The sequence below is a fragment of the Atta colombica genome, unplaced genomic scaffold (assembly GCF_001594045.1).
Source record: "Atta colombica isolate Treedump-2 unplaced genomic scaffold, Acol1.0 scaffold55, whole genome shotgun sequence".
Lineage (NCBI taxonomy): Eukaryota > Metazoa > Arthropoda > Insecta > Hymenoptera > Formicidae > Atta > Atta colombica.
This window is the reverse complement of record NW_017259545.1, coordinates 603,248-618,341: the sequence shown is the minus strand read 5'-3', so window position 1 is coordinate 618,341 and position 15,094 is coordinate 603,248. Positions and strand designations below refer to the sequence as shown.

Below are 15,094 nucleotides of genomic sequence, written 5' to 3'. Positions count from 1 at the left end.
TATATAACATAACAAGAGATAGATTTCTTTTATAACGTGTTTCTATGATCACACAGGTTGCATCCGTTTTATTAGAAAATAACGCCTCGCTTACCGCAACGACCAAGAAAGGATTTACTCCCTTGCATTTAGCGGCCAAGTACGGCAATATGAACGTAGCTCGATTGTTACTGCAAAAGAATGCGCCTGTTGACGCTCAAGGAAAGGTAAGCACTTTTTAAATTTAGCATTTAAAGATCAAATTAATTGTAAAAAAGTTAACTTGCACGCATTATGCCACATTATTTTATATGTCGGTCTGTGCAGAACGGAGTAACGCCTCTTCATGTAGCCTCTCATTACGATCATCAAAACGTAGCTTTACTTTTACTCGATAAAGGAGCTTCACCACATGCCATGGCTAAGAATGGCCATACACCATTGCATATCGCTGCACGCAAAAATCAGGTACGATCACACAACGGTAATAATTAAGAATGATAGCAAATAAAATTACTTTTGCTTTCAATAGATGGATATTGCGACTACTTTGCTGGAATACGGAGCGAAAGCTAATGCAGAGTCAAAAGCGGGTTTTACGCCGTTACATTTGAGCGCACAAGAAGGCCATACTGATATGTCAACCCTTCTTATCGAGCATAAAGCAGACACAAATCACAAAGCGAAGGTAGATAAAAAAGGAACACGATGTAATTTTCAATTAACTTTTATTTATAAAATCTTACGTTATATTTATTTTTACACTTTACAGAATGGCCTTACGCCTCTACATTTATGCGCACAAGAAGATAAAGTGAACGTCGCATCCATTCTTGTTAAGAATGGTGCTCAGATTGACGCTAAAACTAAGGTAACATAATTAATAAGCTTTCTTGTATTATACACGTAAACTTGTCAAAATAACACATAATCAAAAATAAGAATTCATCCTGATCATGATAATATCAACGTGACTACGATTGTGTTTTTAGTTACAGTATGTTAGCATTTTATGCATAATTAAATTATCGTAGATGACGTAATCTTCACAAGTGATTGTTCATTGCTCTATATTGTCCATTGATAACTTCGAAATAACACCTATCTCCATAACACTGTGTAGTAGCGTGACTGCTATTGGTCTTAAAGCATATCGTTATAAATAAGACTTATTGGATTAAATAGTAAAATAATTCGTGAAATTGTATAAAATTGAACCTAATTATTTAACAGACATTACATCCAATAATACATAAAGAGGTCTTATATCTTGTATTTTCTCTAGGCTGGGTATACGCCATTGCACGTGGCGTCTCACTTTGGTCAGGCAGCTATGGTACGATTTCTCTTAAGATCTGGTGCTGTTGTTGATAGCAGTACCAATGCTGGTTATACTCCTCTTCATCAAGCCGCGCAACAAGGACATACACTTGTTATTAACTTGTTGTTGGAGAGTAAAGCTAAACCGAATGCTGTAACCAATGTAAGTTTTATTTTATGTTTTTTACATTGAAATTCGTTGAAAATTATCAGAATACAATATAATCATATTCGATGTAAATTATTTTTTCACAGAATGGACAGACTGCTTTAGATATCGCACAAAAACTCGGTTATATAAGTGTCATTGAAACGTTGAAAGTTGTCACAGAGACTATCATCACAACAACTCATACCGTTACTATTGAAGAGAAATATAGAGTTCAGGCACCCGAATCCATGCAGGAGACATTTATGAGTGACAGCGAAGACGAGGGCGGTAAGTATTCGTATTTAATCACTAATATCTTTTTGCTGCTTACTATCTCTATTTGCTGCATAATTTAATAATGAAAGTTTGCGATATTGGAACGAAATAAACTGTTATAAAAAATTTAACAAGCGTGTACGCATAAAATATTGATAATGTTGCAATTGTTTTAAAAATAGCTTGTTTCTGATATCGCAATAAATTTTACAAACATATTCTGACAGCTTATTGCTTAGCATAATTATTTTGCCTTGCATATTCGGATTTTAGCATCGACATATAATAGAGCTGATACATGTGAGAGAAAGTAAAATTGATAACACAACAATGCTTTTGCTTAAGTTGATAATACGCATAGAAACGACAGTATCTAACAAACTTTTTTAATTCTTAAGCAAAATTATATATCTTTCTAAATATATCTATATAATTGTGCAAGCAGCACGTTATCGCAATAAATATCGCATAGATAAATAATAAGATGTATAGGTTTTAAAATTACAAAGCTGAAGCTTTTTGGTAGATACAGTATTTGCACGCCAAGAATAAAATTTTTATGAATCATTGCATGGAAGAGAATTACGAAAACTTAATATTAAAGAGTTACGAAAAATAAAAAAGTGTAAGACATGTACAAGTACATGTCTATTTGATACATAAATATTCAATCAATTCGAAGTAATGTGAAGATTAGATAGAAGTAATGAGAATTAGCAATAGAGTTCTGAGAACAAAACAGTCGCATGTTCGCGTGCATGACACAAAAACACCATTAGCATATGAAACTGAAGTTGGCTACCCAATAGAAACTGATATCCTTTCCCCGATCCACACGACCACAACGGTATAAACTATATAAGATAGTCGAGATAAATAGAATTCCAAATTTCAAGAAGAGAAAATTAGCTCTATCTGTCAAAGATTCAGTTTCTTAATTATCTATTAAAGTTATCAAATGGATATCAAAATGTTAAATGGAATCATTTGCTTGATTGTTGCGTTTATGTTATTTTGCAAAAGCATGCACTTAGCCAATATTCACTGGGTTGTATTATATATTTTTATTGAAACTAAAAAATAAATGATCGTAAAACTCTGATCAGGCATATTTAAGAATAAAATACAAATCAAGTCTTTTAAAAAAAAAACAGGATTCGGGATTGTCTATTTTATTTTATTTAATTATTGTTGACTATTTAACGATCAACTTGATATATATTAAAGATCATATATTAAATCATATATTAAATTAAAAGATCGTCTATTTATCTAATAATGTATATATTGATACAGAGCTTGTAGACATGTGTAAAAACTTTCTTTAAAATTAAAAATTTAGTTGATTTAATTATTTTCGACAGTAGGGATTTAAATATCCTCATCCCATCTTGAAATTATATGACGTATTTGTGTGCCTAACAAAAAATAAAGGATGTTCTGTTAGTTCGTAACTTAGCGATTCTCTGTCTGCTTATTTAACAAGCCAGAATCCACGTCATCTCATTGACTCCTGCGTAGCTTCGGTGTTAGTTTTTTTTTTTTTAACAACCCAGTGATAGAGAGCGAAACTTAGAAAAAAGAACAAACAAACAGTGTATATGGTGCAAAATTAGCGTTCTGATGAAACCATGACCTTACCTCGACGGCGTGTACGATGTATGTAGGTGGTGATGAAATCGGCACGGCAGCCATGAATGTGTACGGGCAGCCTCCGCACGCGCAACACGTGTACCTTCCTTCTTACTACCAGGGCCAAATGACCTATACCCGTAAGTTGTCTGTACTCTGTTTCTGTTACACTCTCTCTGTCTTCACGCGTTCCAACACGGAACGTCACCGCGGAAAATATTACGTAGATAATACATTATATGTACACGCTAGCACTGTCGCAAAAAACGTAATCGTCAGAAGATGTGTCATTGTTAATTGTCGTTCTTTTGCCGATGCGACATCCCGCATAGAAATTTTTCTAAATATTCTCCGATATCGATCAGAATGCTTGACACGCCAATTCAATCTAAAAAGATGCATCGGTACTTATTGCAATAAATATTATTAGAGAATTATTATTAATTATATTATTATTATTATTATTATTATTATTATTATTATTATTATTATAATTATTATTATATTATATTATTAGAATTATATTATTAGAGAATTTATATTGATTCATTTTTGTCTTAAATATAAGTTTTTTATCTGGAATTGTAACAGAAATTAGCTCTTTTTTTACAGGGAAAATCGATATATTTTTACATCATTATTTTTATATGAAGTATTGAATTCAATAAAATTGAGAATGAAAGTTACATTAATATATTGATTGCAATTATATTTAATTATTTATTATTAGTATTTCAAATAGTATTTGTTAAAAAATATTAATTGAAATAAAAATTATGATCCACTTTAAATAAGCAGGAGTAATAGTTTTAAATCATTTTTATTAATATAATAAAGATAAAATAATGTTTTTCTTAAATTTTTCTAAGATAATAATAATATTACATTTTTATTTGACAATCTTAAAAAAAAAGCTTTAAAAAATATTAGAGAAGGAGCAAGCGAGATCTTTTTTCTCTTGAAATTGTCTCTTTTTTTATTTAATTTAAGATCGCGTTTGCAAAATATTGCGCTTCTGATCTGAATCTCCATAAATTTTCCAAACGGAGTCCATAATTCTTTTGAGAAATCAGATCTTTTGAGAAATTAGATCGTAGAACGTTTTCTATGTGGGAGCAGCTGCTTCGTTATTTTTGACGATTAGAGCATCGTGACGTAGCGGTATACGACCATCGTAGTATCGATCATCGTCGTCATCGTTATTATTTCGTCGGTAGCGTTCGTACATCCGCATCTCGGATCACGTTCCACTCTTTCACGAGTACATTTCGAGCTAATCGAACTTTCATACATCAGATCTGCGTACAGAGACACGCACAGACACAACTATTCCTCGCCCGCTATTTTTGTCACACATTTATTATTTTCGCATTCATCTTCCTATCATCCTCTCTTTTTCTCCTCTGAATCTTTTATTTTTAATAGTAACAGTCCGATAATATACGAAATTACACTGTGTGAATTATATTCTAAATATCAAGTTACACATCATGATTTTTAATTTAATAGATGTTAGGAGAAGATCATTTAATAAAATTACATTTTACTATTTTACTATTGAAAATTCTTTATATTTATAGAGAAAAGCGTTGTTGAAAACATAATTATATTGTATTGTTTTAATATAAAATCTGAGAAACTTGATATATACGCGATTTTCAGACGATTATAACGATATCGCTGTAATACCTTAAGGATTTATAACATACCTAATGCAGTATTGTATTTTATTGTATTTTCTTAAAGTTCTTTTTCTTAATGGGGAACGTTTAAATGCGAATAATCTTAAATTTCTGATGTTCAAAATATCTAATGTAGTTCTGATATTGTTTACATAATTTTTCCATGGAATACTTTACGATCGATGGAATAATAAACTCTCGGCACGTGTGGTTTCAATTGTGTCGCGTTCCCGGTGCAATCTTATAACTATTATATAAAAAGCAATATGCGATCACCAATGTGATCGTTATCATTATCCCGCGTATGATAAATGGACGGCATTCTTTCGTTACGCTGCTTCAATAAACGTAGGAATTGCTTTTGCTCTTATTTATTGGAACAAATATCTCAAAGAATGCGAGTTAAACGATACGAGTATCGGAATGTTCACTATCATAAAAAATTATAGAGAATATCCTTAGAAAATCTGAATAATAAAAAATGCGAATTTTGCAATGTCAATATTTGCAACAGACATTTCGAGATACAAGGTTTAAAAAAGCTTCTTAGCAAAATTAAAAAGTTTTTCTATGCACATGTGTATAAATTATACAGAATCAACTAGAATACATGATCTTTTTAAATCGAATCGAATTTTAGATGTCAGAAAATTTTCTATATATGCGGATATCATATTTAATACGAACTACGTTTTTATTGTTTTTGCATATTTTGTTCACATGAAATGAATTTAAGTTCAATTTATGCTAGTGAATTTAATCTAGTGAGATCTCCGGACTTATTGCCGGATTTTTCTAGCTTTCCATGCGAGTACGCACTTGCACGTGTCAAAAGTGAACTCACCAAATCGCTCGTAAATTAGGCCGGAAGTAGAGAGGCACATGAATTTAACTCTGCAGGGGGGATCTGGTTCTCTGATTGTGAGATGCGACTTTACGTACATTATAAAAGCAACGAAGAACAGGGCGTGCGGTTACCATTAATGTAATTTACATAATAACGAGTTGCACGATCGTTATACCAGCCGAGGCGCGTTTCGACGTCGTCCTCGTCGACGTCGTCGTCGTCACCATCATTGTAGTTGTACCTACCACACGATACCGCCCTCCACTTCAGCTACCTGTTATGCAACGACCGCCGTGCGTATCACAGCCGCGTTATTAGTGCAGTCAGTCCAACCCCTGCCGCTTGGCGTGTAGCCAAACGCACGGATCCCGGACTGAAATAATCTCGTATTTATATAACGTTACACGCGCGGCGGCCGTCGATTAAGAGAAGAAACAGAGAATAAATAAAGCGTGTGAATTGTAACGCACTCACGCACGCGTCGACGCCCACGCTTGAATTTATCGCATGAACAATATCGCGTTTATCGAGCGCATTTTGAACGGGGTCGATCGTAATCAGCTGAAAATAATATATCGGCGAATTTAGGAAACTGCCGAAAGAAACGATTCTTCGTTCGAAGAAATGGATTGTTTCGCCCACTAAATGCCCTCGAATTAATTGCATTGTCTTTACTTGTGATTATCACGATTAAATTCGTATAACTGATTAATTGGTTGTATCGCAAGAGAAAAAGGATCGTCCTGCCAAACGACAATAAATAATAATTCTATTACGATCCCGTCTTATCTCGCACTGAGCGAGAGCTTTCAAATTTCATTTGCACAATAAACTTTGACCTACGTAATGTCAACGTGATATGTTACAAATTGGCTTTATCTACTAATTGGCGCCACTACGATTTGATCAGATAAATCGCTAGTGAAATAAATCGTTCCCCTCGCGTGTTCTCATCGATTCTTCTCAACGGCAAAGAAAGGCGCCGCGATGTCGATGGCTACTCCGGTACGATAAATAAAGTGGCGGGAAAAGCTCAAAGGCAGCTATTATTATAAAATTGGTGATTCACAGAATGAGGTCACGTTCCTAGCGAGTTGCCGGTCGAACCTGTATCAATCTTCCTTGAACAGTCGCTGTTCCTGACCCCCGTCGACGCCACCGCTGCGAGCACGCGCGCGAAAATAAAGGAAGTATTCAACGCGCCCGTGCTTAACGTAATTAAACGAATTGGATCTAATCGAGTGAATGCTTAGCCGCTGGTCGTCCCATCGACCGTGTGCCAGTACGCGATATTCAAAGTGAGGCCATGGCCTACGGAGCTGATAAGCCATACGGCCGATCAGCTGTCGTGTGATAAGAAGCGAAACAGCGAGTCGAAAACTGTTGATTGATTTTTTGGAAAAAAAAAATGAAAGAAGAAAGACAAATACCGATAATGCGACATGTTGTTGCCGGTTATCACCTTATAATTTGCGGGGTATAAATCTTGTTGTGAAAAATTAAAAATATATTGGATCGCTGCATTTCTATTCATTTCTATGCCACCTGCATATCGAGTGCAGCACGCATTGCATGCGAAGTTCCGGACGGTCTATCGAATGGTTCGTCGCGATAGTGCATCAGTGGGCTAACGACGCTTGAGAGGATACGGAACGCTTCCTCCAGGCTAGGGAAATTCGTCGAAACGAATTCTGCAAGAGAGGAAAAGAAAGACAGAGTGAGGAGAAACGCATCGGCGAACATGGCTAAGGGAAGAGCGAAGAAAAAGAGATTCACGTGCGGCTGTTCGTGCGGGTGTGGCAGCAGGAATAGTGACATATTATGTAAATATCGTGCATCTGTTGCGTTACACCGCAGCCGTCTATTCGCAATATTCGAACGTAATCCTCCGATCGCTCGCGCAAGCGGAAATCGCGAAACAAACGCGAATTTTTCCTTTCTTTGATCGCTTAAGAGAAAATGCCGCTATTTTTATATAAAAAAAATTAAACAGATCGTAATGTAGAACCTTGTAATAATAATACTTGGATATTTATTACTGATAACAAATTAAAAGGGTTTTAAAAACATCGAGAATAACAAGTGGCATTTATTCGGATTTCCTTAGGATTATATATGTTACGCTTTGTGTGATCTGATCCTTTATAAATTTTTCCAATCTAAATCTATGAATTTTTTGTAACTAATTGAACTAATTACGTCCCAGAAATCTTCTTACAATATTACATGTATTTGCTATTTAAAAAAATGAAAAATTTTTAACTTTTTTTCCTTTGATTAATTTCAGATAAAGTTTGTAAAAGTAAAGCTATGTATTAGCAAATATAATTTTATATAAAGTATAAACGAACTTGGATACAGTAGATAGTTATATCGACAGATTTTGAAGTAAGATTTTAAGCTCTCTTACGGAGTTTCGAATAAAGTTGCAGCTCCAAATTAGCAATTTATTGTTAGCTATGTAGTCATCACGTAAATTGCAAATTGATTGTAATCGCGATGCGCAAAAGTGATGTAAACAATTCTTTTTACGCAATATGATGGCTTAAGTTTTCTCCGATAATCAATGCTTACAAAACGATAACGTGTATCGCGCCACGCGACTCTGTTTCCATAACGTTAAGTAACGTACTTAACATTAATAAACATTAAATGCTCACTTCCCACGAGTTTTTGTTCATTCGACATAACACATTCTTTCAATTAAACATTATCTAGCTTGCCAAGTCCATGTTGTTTTACGTCATCGGTTTGAGATACTAATTAAGCTGATCTAATTTTCCGATGCATCTTAAAATTTTGATGTAGTTTTTTTATCGCATTTATAATTTTAAATATTTGGTTTAAATATTTAACTCTGTGTGTGTGCGCGCGTGTGTGTGTGTGTGTGTGTGTGTGTGTATGTGTGTACATATCAATAAGAAGTATCTTGAAAATCTACATTAAATTATTAGCTCGAAGGAAATTTTCCTTATAATGTTATTTTTCATTAAATAGTTTTATTACGTAGAAGTCTCTTTATTAGAAATAATGAGGTTTCCAAAAATCTATTATACAAAATACAAAATCTTTTTATTTTTATATAAACAATTTATTTTTACAAATAATGATCAACATACATTCAAGTAGCAAAAAAGTTTACGATTTACGTAAATATTTCAATATGGCATAAGAATGCAGGATGAATCGGATAGATAATTAAAAGTGCTAAAATACATCGATACATCCTGGAATATCTCGAAATGTTCTTGTTCTAGAGGGATGACACATGTTCAACACGTTACATGTACAACCGTCACATGTTACTCTTCGTTGTGTATTTACTGACGCCGGTGTTACTATTACGTGATAATCAGTGCTTATGAAGAGATAACAGACCACGCCGTATCGCGCCACGCGACCGTGTTTTCGCAAGTTTGTTAATGAAAGCTAAACGCTCGTGCTCTGTAGCTCATTGTTTGGAATTGGAGCCGCGTCGTCCGCGGAATGAATGACGAACATTCTCGGACATAATGCGTATGCATATCGAGATTCGGGTCGCGATTTAAGAGAAATCCACGATGTTCTTTCTCCCTTTAAAAAACTTTTTATACTCTATCATAAATATCCAAAAATATTTGCGACTCCGGAAAAGATCATTTTTTTTAATAATATTATAATAACCAGGGTTGGTTAATATTAATGTCTTTTTTTAACTGAATAAAGTTAAAGTTAATGGCTTTACAAAATTAATAAAGTTAAGTTGAAAGTTGAAGGAATAAAAAATTAACTTAACGTAAGTTAAGTCAATACTTACTTTAACTTAAGTTAAAAAAAAGTTAATTTTGAAAAAAATGATTTTTTAGATCATAATGTCCTAATTTTTCTTAAAATGACATTAAATAACTACAATATAGATTATTAAGTAAATTAAATTTTTTATTTTTTATTCATATGTGATATAAGTATATAACGATATAACTATATAAGTTATATAACTTATATAACTTTAAAAAAACAGCCAGCACATAAAGAAGATACAATATCAGTGACATTATGATCACTTTTTAATAAATCTTAAGTCATAAGAAATTGATCAATTACAATTGAATGCGAGAAGAATATTTGACTGTAATTGGTCAATTTCTTATGATTTACGGTTTAAAACACCTATGTAGATCCGAACTAAGGCTTATAGCATAAGGCATAACCGCAAAAACAATTAGAGGACTGTATTAGCATCTTAAGAAATTACTTAAGATGGTCTTAAAACAATGAACAGATTACGAATCTTATTATATTTTATTATTTTTCTACGATATTTAAAAAAGATAAAAAAATTTTTTAATTTAAAAAAAAGTTAAAAAGTTAACATTTAAAAGTAATTTATTTAAGTTAAAATTTAATGCATTTAAAATTAACTAAATTAAATTAAAAGTTATTAACTTTTTAACTTTTTTTTAATGTTTTAACTTTAATTACTATCCAACTCTAAATAATACTGACATTTTTGTAATAATATTTGAGTATTTATTACCGATAAAATAAAAAATTGAAAATGTTTTTAAAAATGTGGAGAAGAGCAAGTGAGAGATCTATATATTCAGGTTCTCTTAGAGTCACGTTATTTAATTTAATTTTGAGATGCAGATAAAGAATGATAAAGTTTCAAGGCTGAAAGGCCGAAAGATAAAAATAAAAAAGAGAAATTAAGGGAAGAGCGAATGCCAGAGATTTCGAAGAGAACTTTCTAATAATTTTTCAACTTATTAATTTATTATATCTTTGAGTGTCGTTTATTATCTCTTTTTTTTTTTAACATGTTTGAATGTGAACAAATATAACTGATTGCGCTCTGCCATAATTTTGTAGAGCAAACCGCAAACTACAGAATCGTCCCTGATTTCGAGGGGCGCTCTCAGCGCGCATTTAGCACTGAATGCCACTGTTGTTCGAATTCCCGTGTATTTCTGCACGATGTATGAGGTACAGAGGCAGTTATGTAAAATAATTTTACGGTTGTGAAAGAAAAACAGTATTTATTATTTATTCGACTTGAGTTATTATTTGCCGCGTTAATTAACACTTGACGCTTGACGTTGAATGTTGCGTCGTTTGTAAATTGCATCTACAATCTTTTTCTTTGGACTTATAGAGCTCGCATGTGAATGACGATCTCCATATTTTCCATTCGATTTCATGTTTGTGACCGTTTGTTATCGCGTGGATAATACGAGTTAATTGGCAGATAAGACCTCCGTCTTCTGTTCTGATACCAGCTACTATCTCAACGTGATTTGCGTAAAATTCGCGCGATTGCTTCGAGCAGACAGAAGGAACGAATGAGCGAATAACGCGCCAAGATTCGACTTCGTATCGCGAGGTATCGCCAGACTCGCGAGACTCGGATAAAAACATTATTCGCATGCAGCGCGCGTTTCGTTGGCTTGCGCCGCGCGTTCAGTGCCACGCGTTGCATCCGCGGAAAACGTATCGTCCATCTGTCCGCTCGTGAAGACAAAAGTTACGGGAAAGAAAGAAAAAAAGAAAGAGAGAGAAAGAGAACGCAAGAGCGGACGTGTGCATTATCGCGCAACGGGATCAGGTACGATCGCCACGATCGTCTTCCTGCGACGCCGGAAGATCCGGATCCCGAATACGGACGCCGTGAATCGTAATTCCGGCCGCGTCGTCGCGTTTAATAGAGCGGACCGAGGAACGTGACCCGATGATACGCTACTACTGTTACGATACGGCTACTGTTACTACGTGCGCGAATGCGACAATGAAGCGGACGAGGTCCTCCCCTCCGTCAATGATACCGAGGGATATGAATGATGATATCGCGCGACGAACGACGGCGTTCGAGAGACGTTCAAGGACGCCGGAAGTCGGAACTTGCCCGTCGGAAGAGGAGCGCATTCGCGAATCGACGGACTTTCGGTTCTTCCGGCGAATATTTTTAGCGTCTACGCACACAGCCGAGATATGTACAGTCCACAATAAAGTCGTGTATCAGCTTCAGGGTTAATTGCCGTTGCTCGTGGCGAGTCCGACCGAACTGGGTCGGTCGGACTGGTGAACGGATAACAAGCATTGAGGAGATATCATCCCGTTAATGGCCTCACGGCGTTAATAAATGCTCCGTTAATCCCGACAAAGCTCCATGAAAAGATATCGCACTTAAGATCGAATCGCTTCCGCATTTTTCTCTCGCTTCTCCTTGCATGTCCTTCCTTCGGAAGGAACGCTGCGAAGGAAATTAATTGAAACTCCTCTCGCTTCCGAATCAATCAGGATTAATTGAATTAAAGTTTCTCGAACGAGTCGAATCTCTCGAGTCTAAAATAAATTCTGATACGGCGACTTATTTTGCAAGATTTCTAAAGTTCGTACACTTTTTATAAAACATTATCAGTGATATGCGCGGATCAAGGGGAGCGATAAATCGGTAAATAATTGCAACGGACGGGAGAAGATGTTACGAAAAATGTCTCTTTGCGTTATGAATGCGGAATTTATCGATCAAAACTGATCATTGAAATGTATATATTTTGTCACGTGTCATTGAAGCAACTTGATTTTGCGGCGACACGATTACGCTGCATGAATAAAAAGGTCGGTGTTACGCGATCGAAGGAGGTTTTTCCGGCACGCCTCGGCTTCCCTCGTCCCTGAACGTGCATCGTTGAATCTTTCATCGGTGATGATTTTATGAGTGGCGCTCCGATCTGATTAGTTCCCGCGTTAAAACTCTCTCTCTCTCTCTCTCTCTCTCTCTCTCTCTCTCTCTCTGTTATTGCGATTAGTGTGTACTATTCTCGTACATGACGCACGTCAACGTTTTAACTGCACTCAACGAGATTCGACGTGATGATTGTATAGCTTGCCATTTCGCTAGCGTAGTTTGCAACGAAAGATATAGGTCAAAAGCAGAAGCTTTTCAAGAAAAAGAGAGGGAGAGAAAAGGAGAAATAGAAAGAGAGAGAGAGAGAGAGAGAGAGAGAGAGAGAGAGAGAGAGAATGGAGAAGAAAGAGAGAAGCGGAATCGTCACAGCTCTTTGGCTATCGTGTCCTTGAACATTGTTAAAATTAGCGCTTCTACGTTACAATTTCTTACGGCATGGCGCGGCGGCGCAATCATCGTCCGTTTCGAATGTTTACATTAATTTTAGATATTAACGAGCAACACCACAAGTTCCGCGGATAGCTCTTGACGTCACGTCATGGGCGAACCATAAGAGAATGGGGTAATGGCTGAACTGGGTTAGATTTTCCTAGAACTGCGCCGAAATCATTGTGAAATGTAGCTCAGGAATGTCCTCGAAGAACGTGGACGTCGGCGTGCCAAAGATATTTACATCAAATTCGTTGCATTCCGCCGAAAAACAATGAAAGAACTGAGCGAAATTTAAATCACTTGAATTTGAAAAACTATGTTAATTAAGCCATTGATCAAGAAATTGATATTCCAGGTTATCATATTAGTTGCCCCTTCTAATTTCTTTTTTATTATTATGTATCACATATTTTTATAACATTTTAAGTAATATTTTTCAATATGTTTATTATATTTCTTGTATAATATTCTTGACATTGTAATAATTAATGGTTGTTTATTATACATTTCTAGCAACGCTGTTGCAACAATCTCTGCCGTACGTGTATGTTTATTAATTGCCTTTTAAGATTTTTTTCGCTTTAGTCATAGGCGATTCTATTTCAAGAGATAATAAGTCTCACAAGAGAGATACCGAAGATGAGAAAAATACAATGTTTTTCGGAATAATTCTTAAGAAAAAATGCGGTTGTCAAACAATTAACGTGTGAAGTTTCTTTCCAACATTCTCAATCTGCATGCAGATTAAATCCCGCGAAGTTAATTTGTGATTATGATGGTAACGGTACGAAAAACGTTGTGGGAGGCGAATTTGTAGGCTGACCGTTCATTAGATAATCATGACCTACATTCTTGAAACATCTGATAACGCTCATAAAGCGAGTCGTCTCAGTCGTATGAAAAATGTGATACGGTTCATATACGTTCCAACCTCCATCCTACCGCGAATAACTCGTTTATGCGTGCCTCTTGGGTGTGAGGTGTACCTAACCGTGACCTCAATTGATAGAAGGTATGACGTGTTTCGTGACACCCTGTCGTTAGTACGCGACACCCACACACCTTCTCCTCTCCAGTTTTTTGAATAAAATTGGCTGACGCCTGATCTTTATTAGACGTCATTAATGAATGTTTGTTTTATATAAATATAAAATTGAAAGAAATATCTGAAATATCTGAAATATAGGAGTGATTTTGAATTTTGATTAGATTCGGATTAAGTGGACAAAAGAAAAAATTCATTCACTTTAAGTCTCATTTTATCGATGAAATGTTACTAATCTTAATAATCGTTTCTATAATTTATCATTGCATTTATTAATTTCATCACGTACGAGACCATTTTTCTTTATAGTTAAATTCTCTATAATCTCATTCTGCTTTTGTCGCATTGTTATTAAAGGATTCATTTAAATCGCATAGCTTATTCTTCTTTTCGTACCATCAGATGTTCAAAACAGAATGTATAAATTACAAACTTTTACTTACAATTAATATAATTACACAAATATCTTATTTGTGTAACTACATTAATTGTAACAATATCTTGTTTGAGAAGGAGATTATATTTTACATAGCAATAATTTTTGTTATACGATAAAGATAAATAGGATTGAAGCAATGCTATAAATGACTCAGATCCTTTGCAAGACTAAATGTAACCATTATAACTGCACAATATAATAACTGCTCTGTTTTCCATTCGGATCAACGAGTGGTGTCTGCGATTTGAAAACACTTAAGAACACTATTGAAATAATTTAAAATCGCCTGATATATTTAAGCCTAGGTAAATGTTTCTGTTTCGTACATACAAGAATTAATAGAACTAAATCCTTCCAGCGGCAATTGTATACAGTTTTGATTTATTTAGCAAAAATTCTAAATCATTAGACAAGCCACGTGCTCCCCTACAGAAACATCAAACTACAGATATTGCTTTTTCAGCTTCATTGCAATGTATTTGGCATTGGTTTCTTCCTTATTTGCAGGCTCACATAACTCACATTCTCACTTGTACGCATACTTCCGTAGAGAATATATCTTCACATATCGTACAATTTATTTGAACTCGACAATACTCCAAAATATAAAAATCTTATTCGTCT

The 15,094-nt window shown here is 34.8% G+C and overlaps 1 protein-coding gene across 12 annotated transcripts in view; it reads left to right on the top strand.

The window, feature by feature from the left end:
- LOC108691889 (microtubule-associated protein futsch-like) overlaps window positions 1-15,094 on the top strand; it is an 85,115-nt gene that overhangs the window by 30,276 nt on the left and 39,745 nt on the right. For 9 of the 12 annotated variants that reach the window (XM_018199834.1, XM_018199826.1, XM_018199830.1 and 6 more), the window contains exons 1-7: window positions 70-206; window positions 307-447; window positions 512-667; window positions 752-850; window positions 1,265-1,462; window positions 1,555-1,738; window positions 3,394-3,498. In XM_018199834.1, the coding sequence (XP_018055323.1) occupies window positions 150-206; window positions 307-447; window positions 512-667; window positions 752-850; window positions 1,265-1,462; window positions 1,555-1,738; window positions 3,394-3,498 (940 nt within the window). In that variant the 5' untranslated portion in view covers window positions 70-149. Of the gene's footprint in view, window positions 1-48; window positions 207-306; window positions 448-511; window positions 668-751; window positions 851-1,264; window positions 1,463-1,554; window positions 1,739-3,393; window positions 3,499-7,106; window positions 7,711-11,337; window positions 11,472-15,094 lie in introns of those variants that run through there. The other 3 variants (XM_018199836.1, XM_018199831.1, XM_018199832.1) reach the window with 3 other exon arrangements.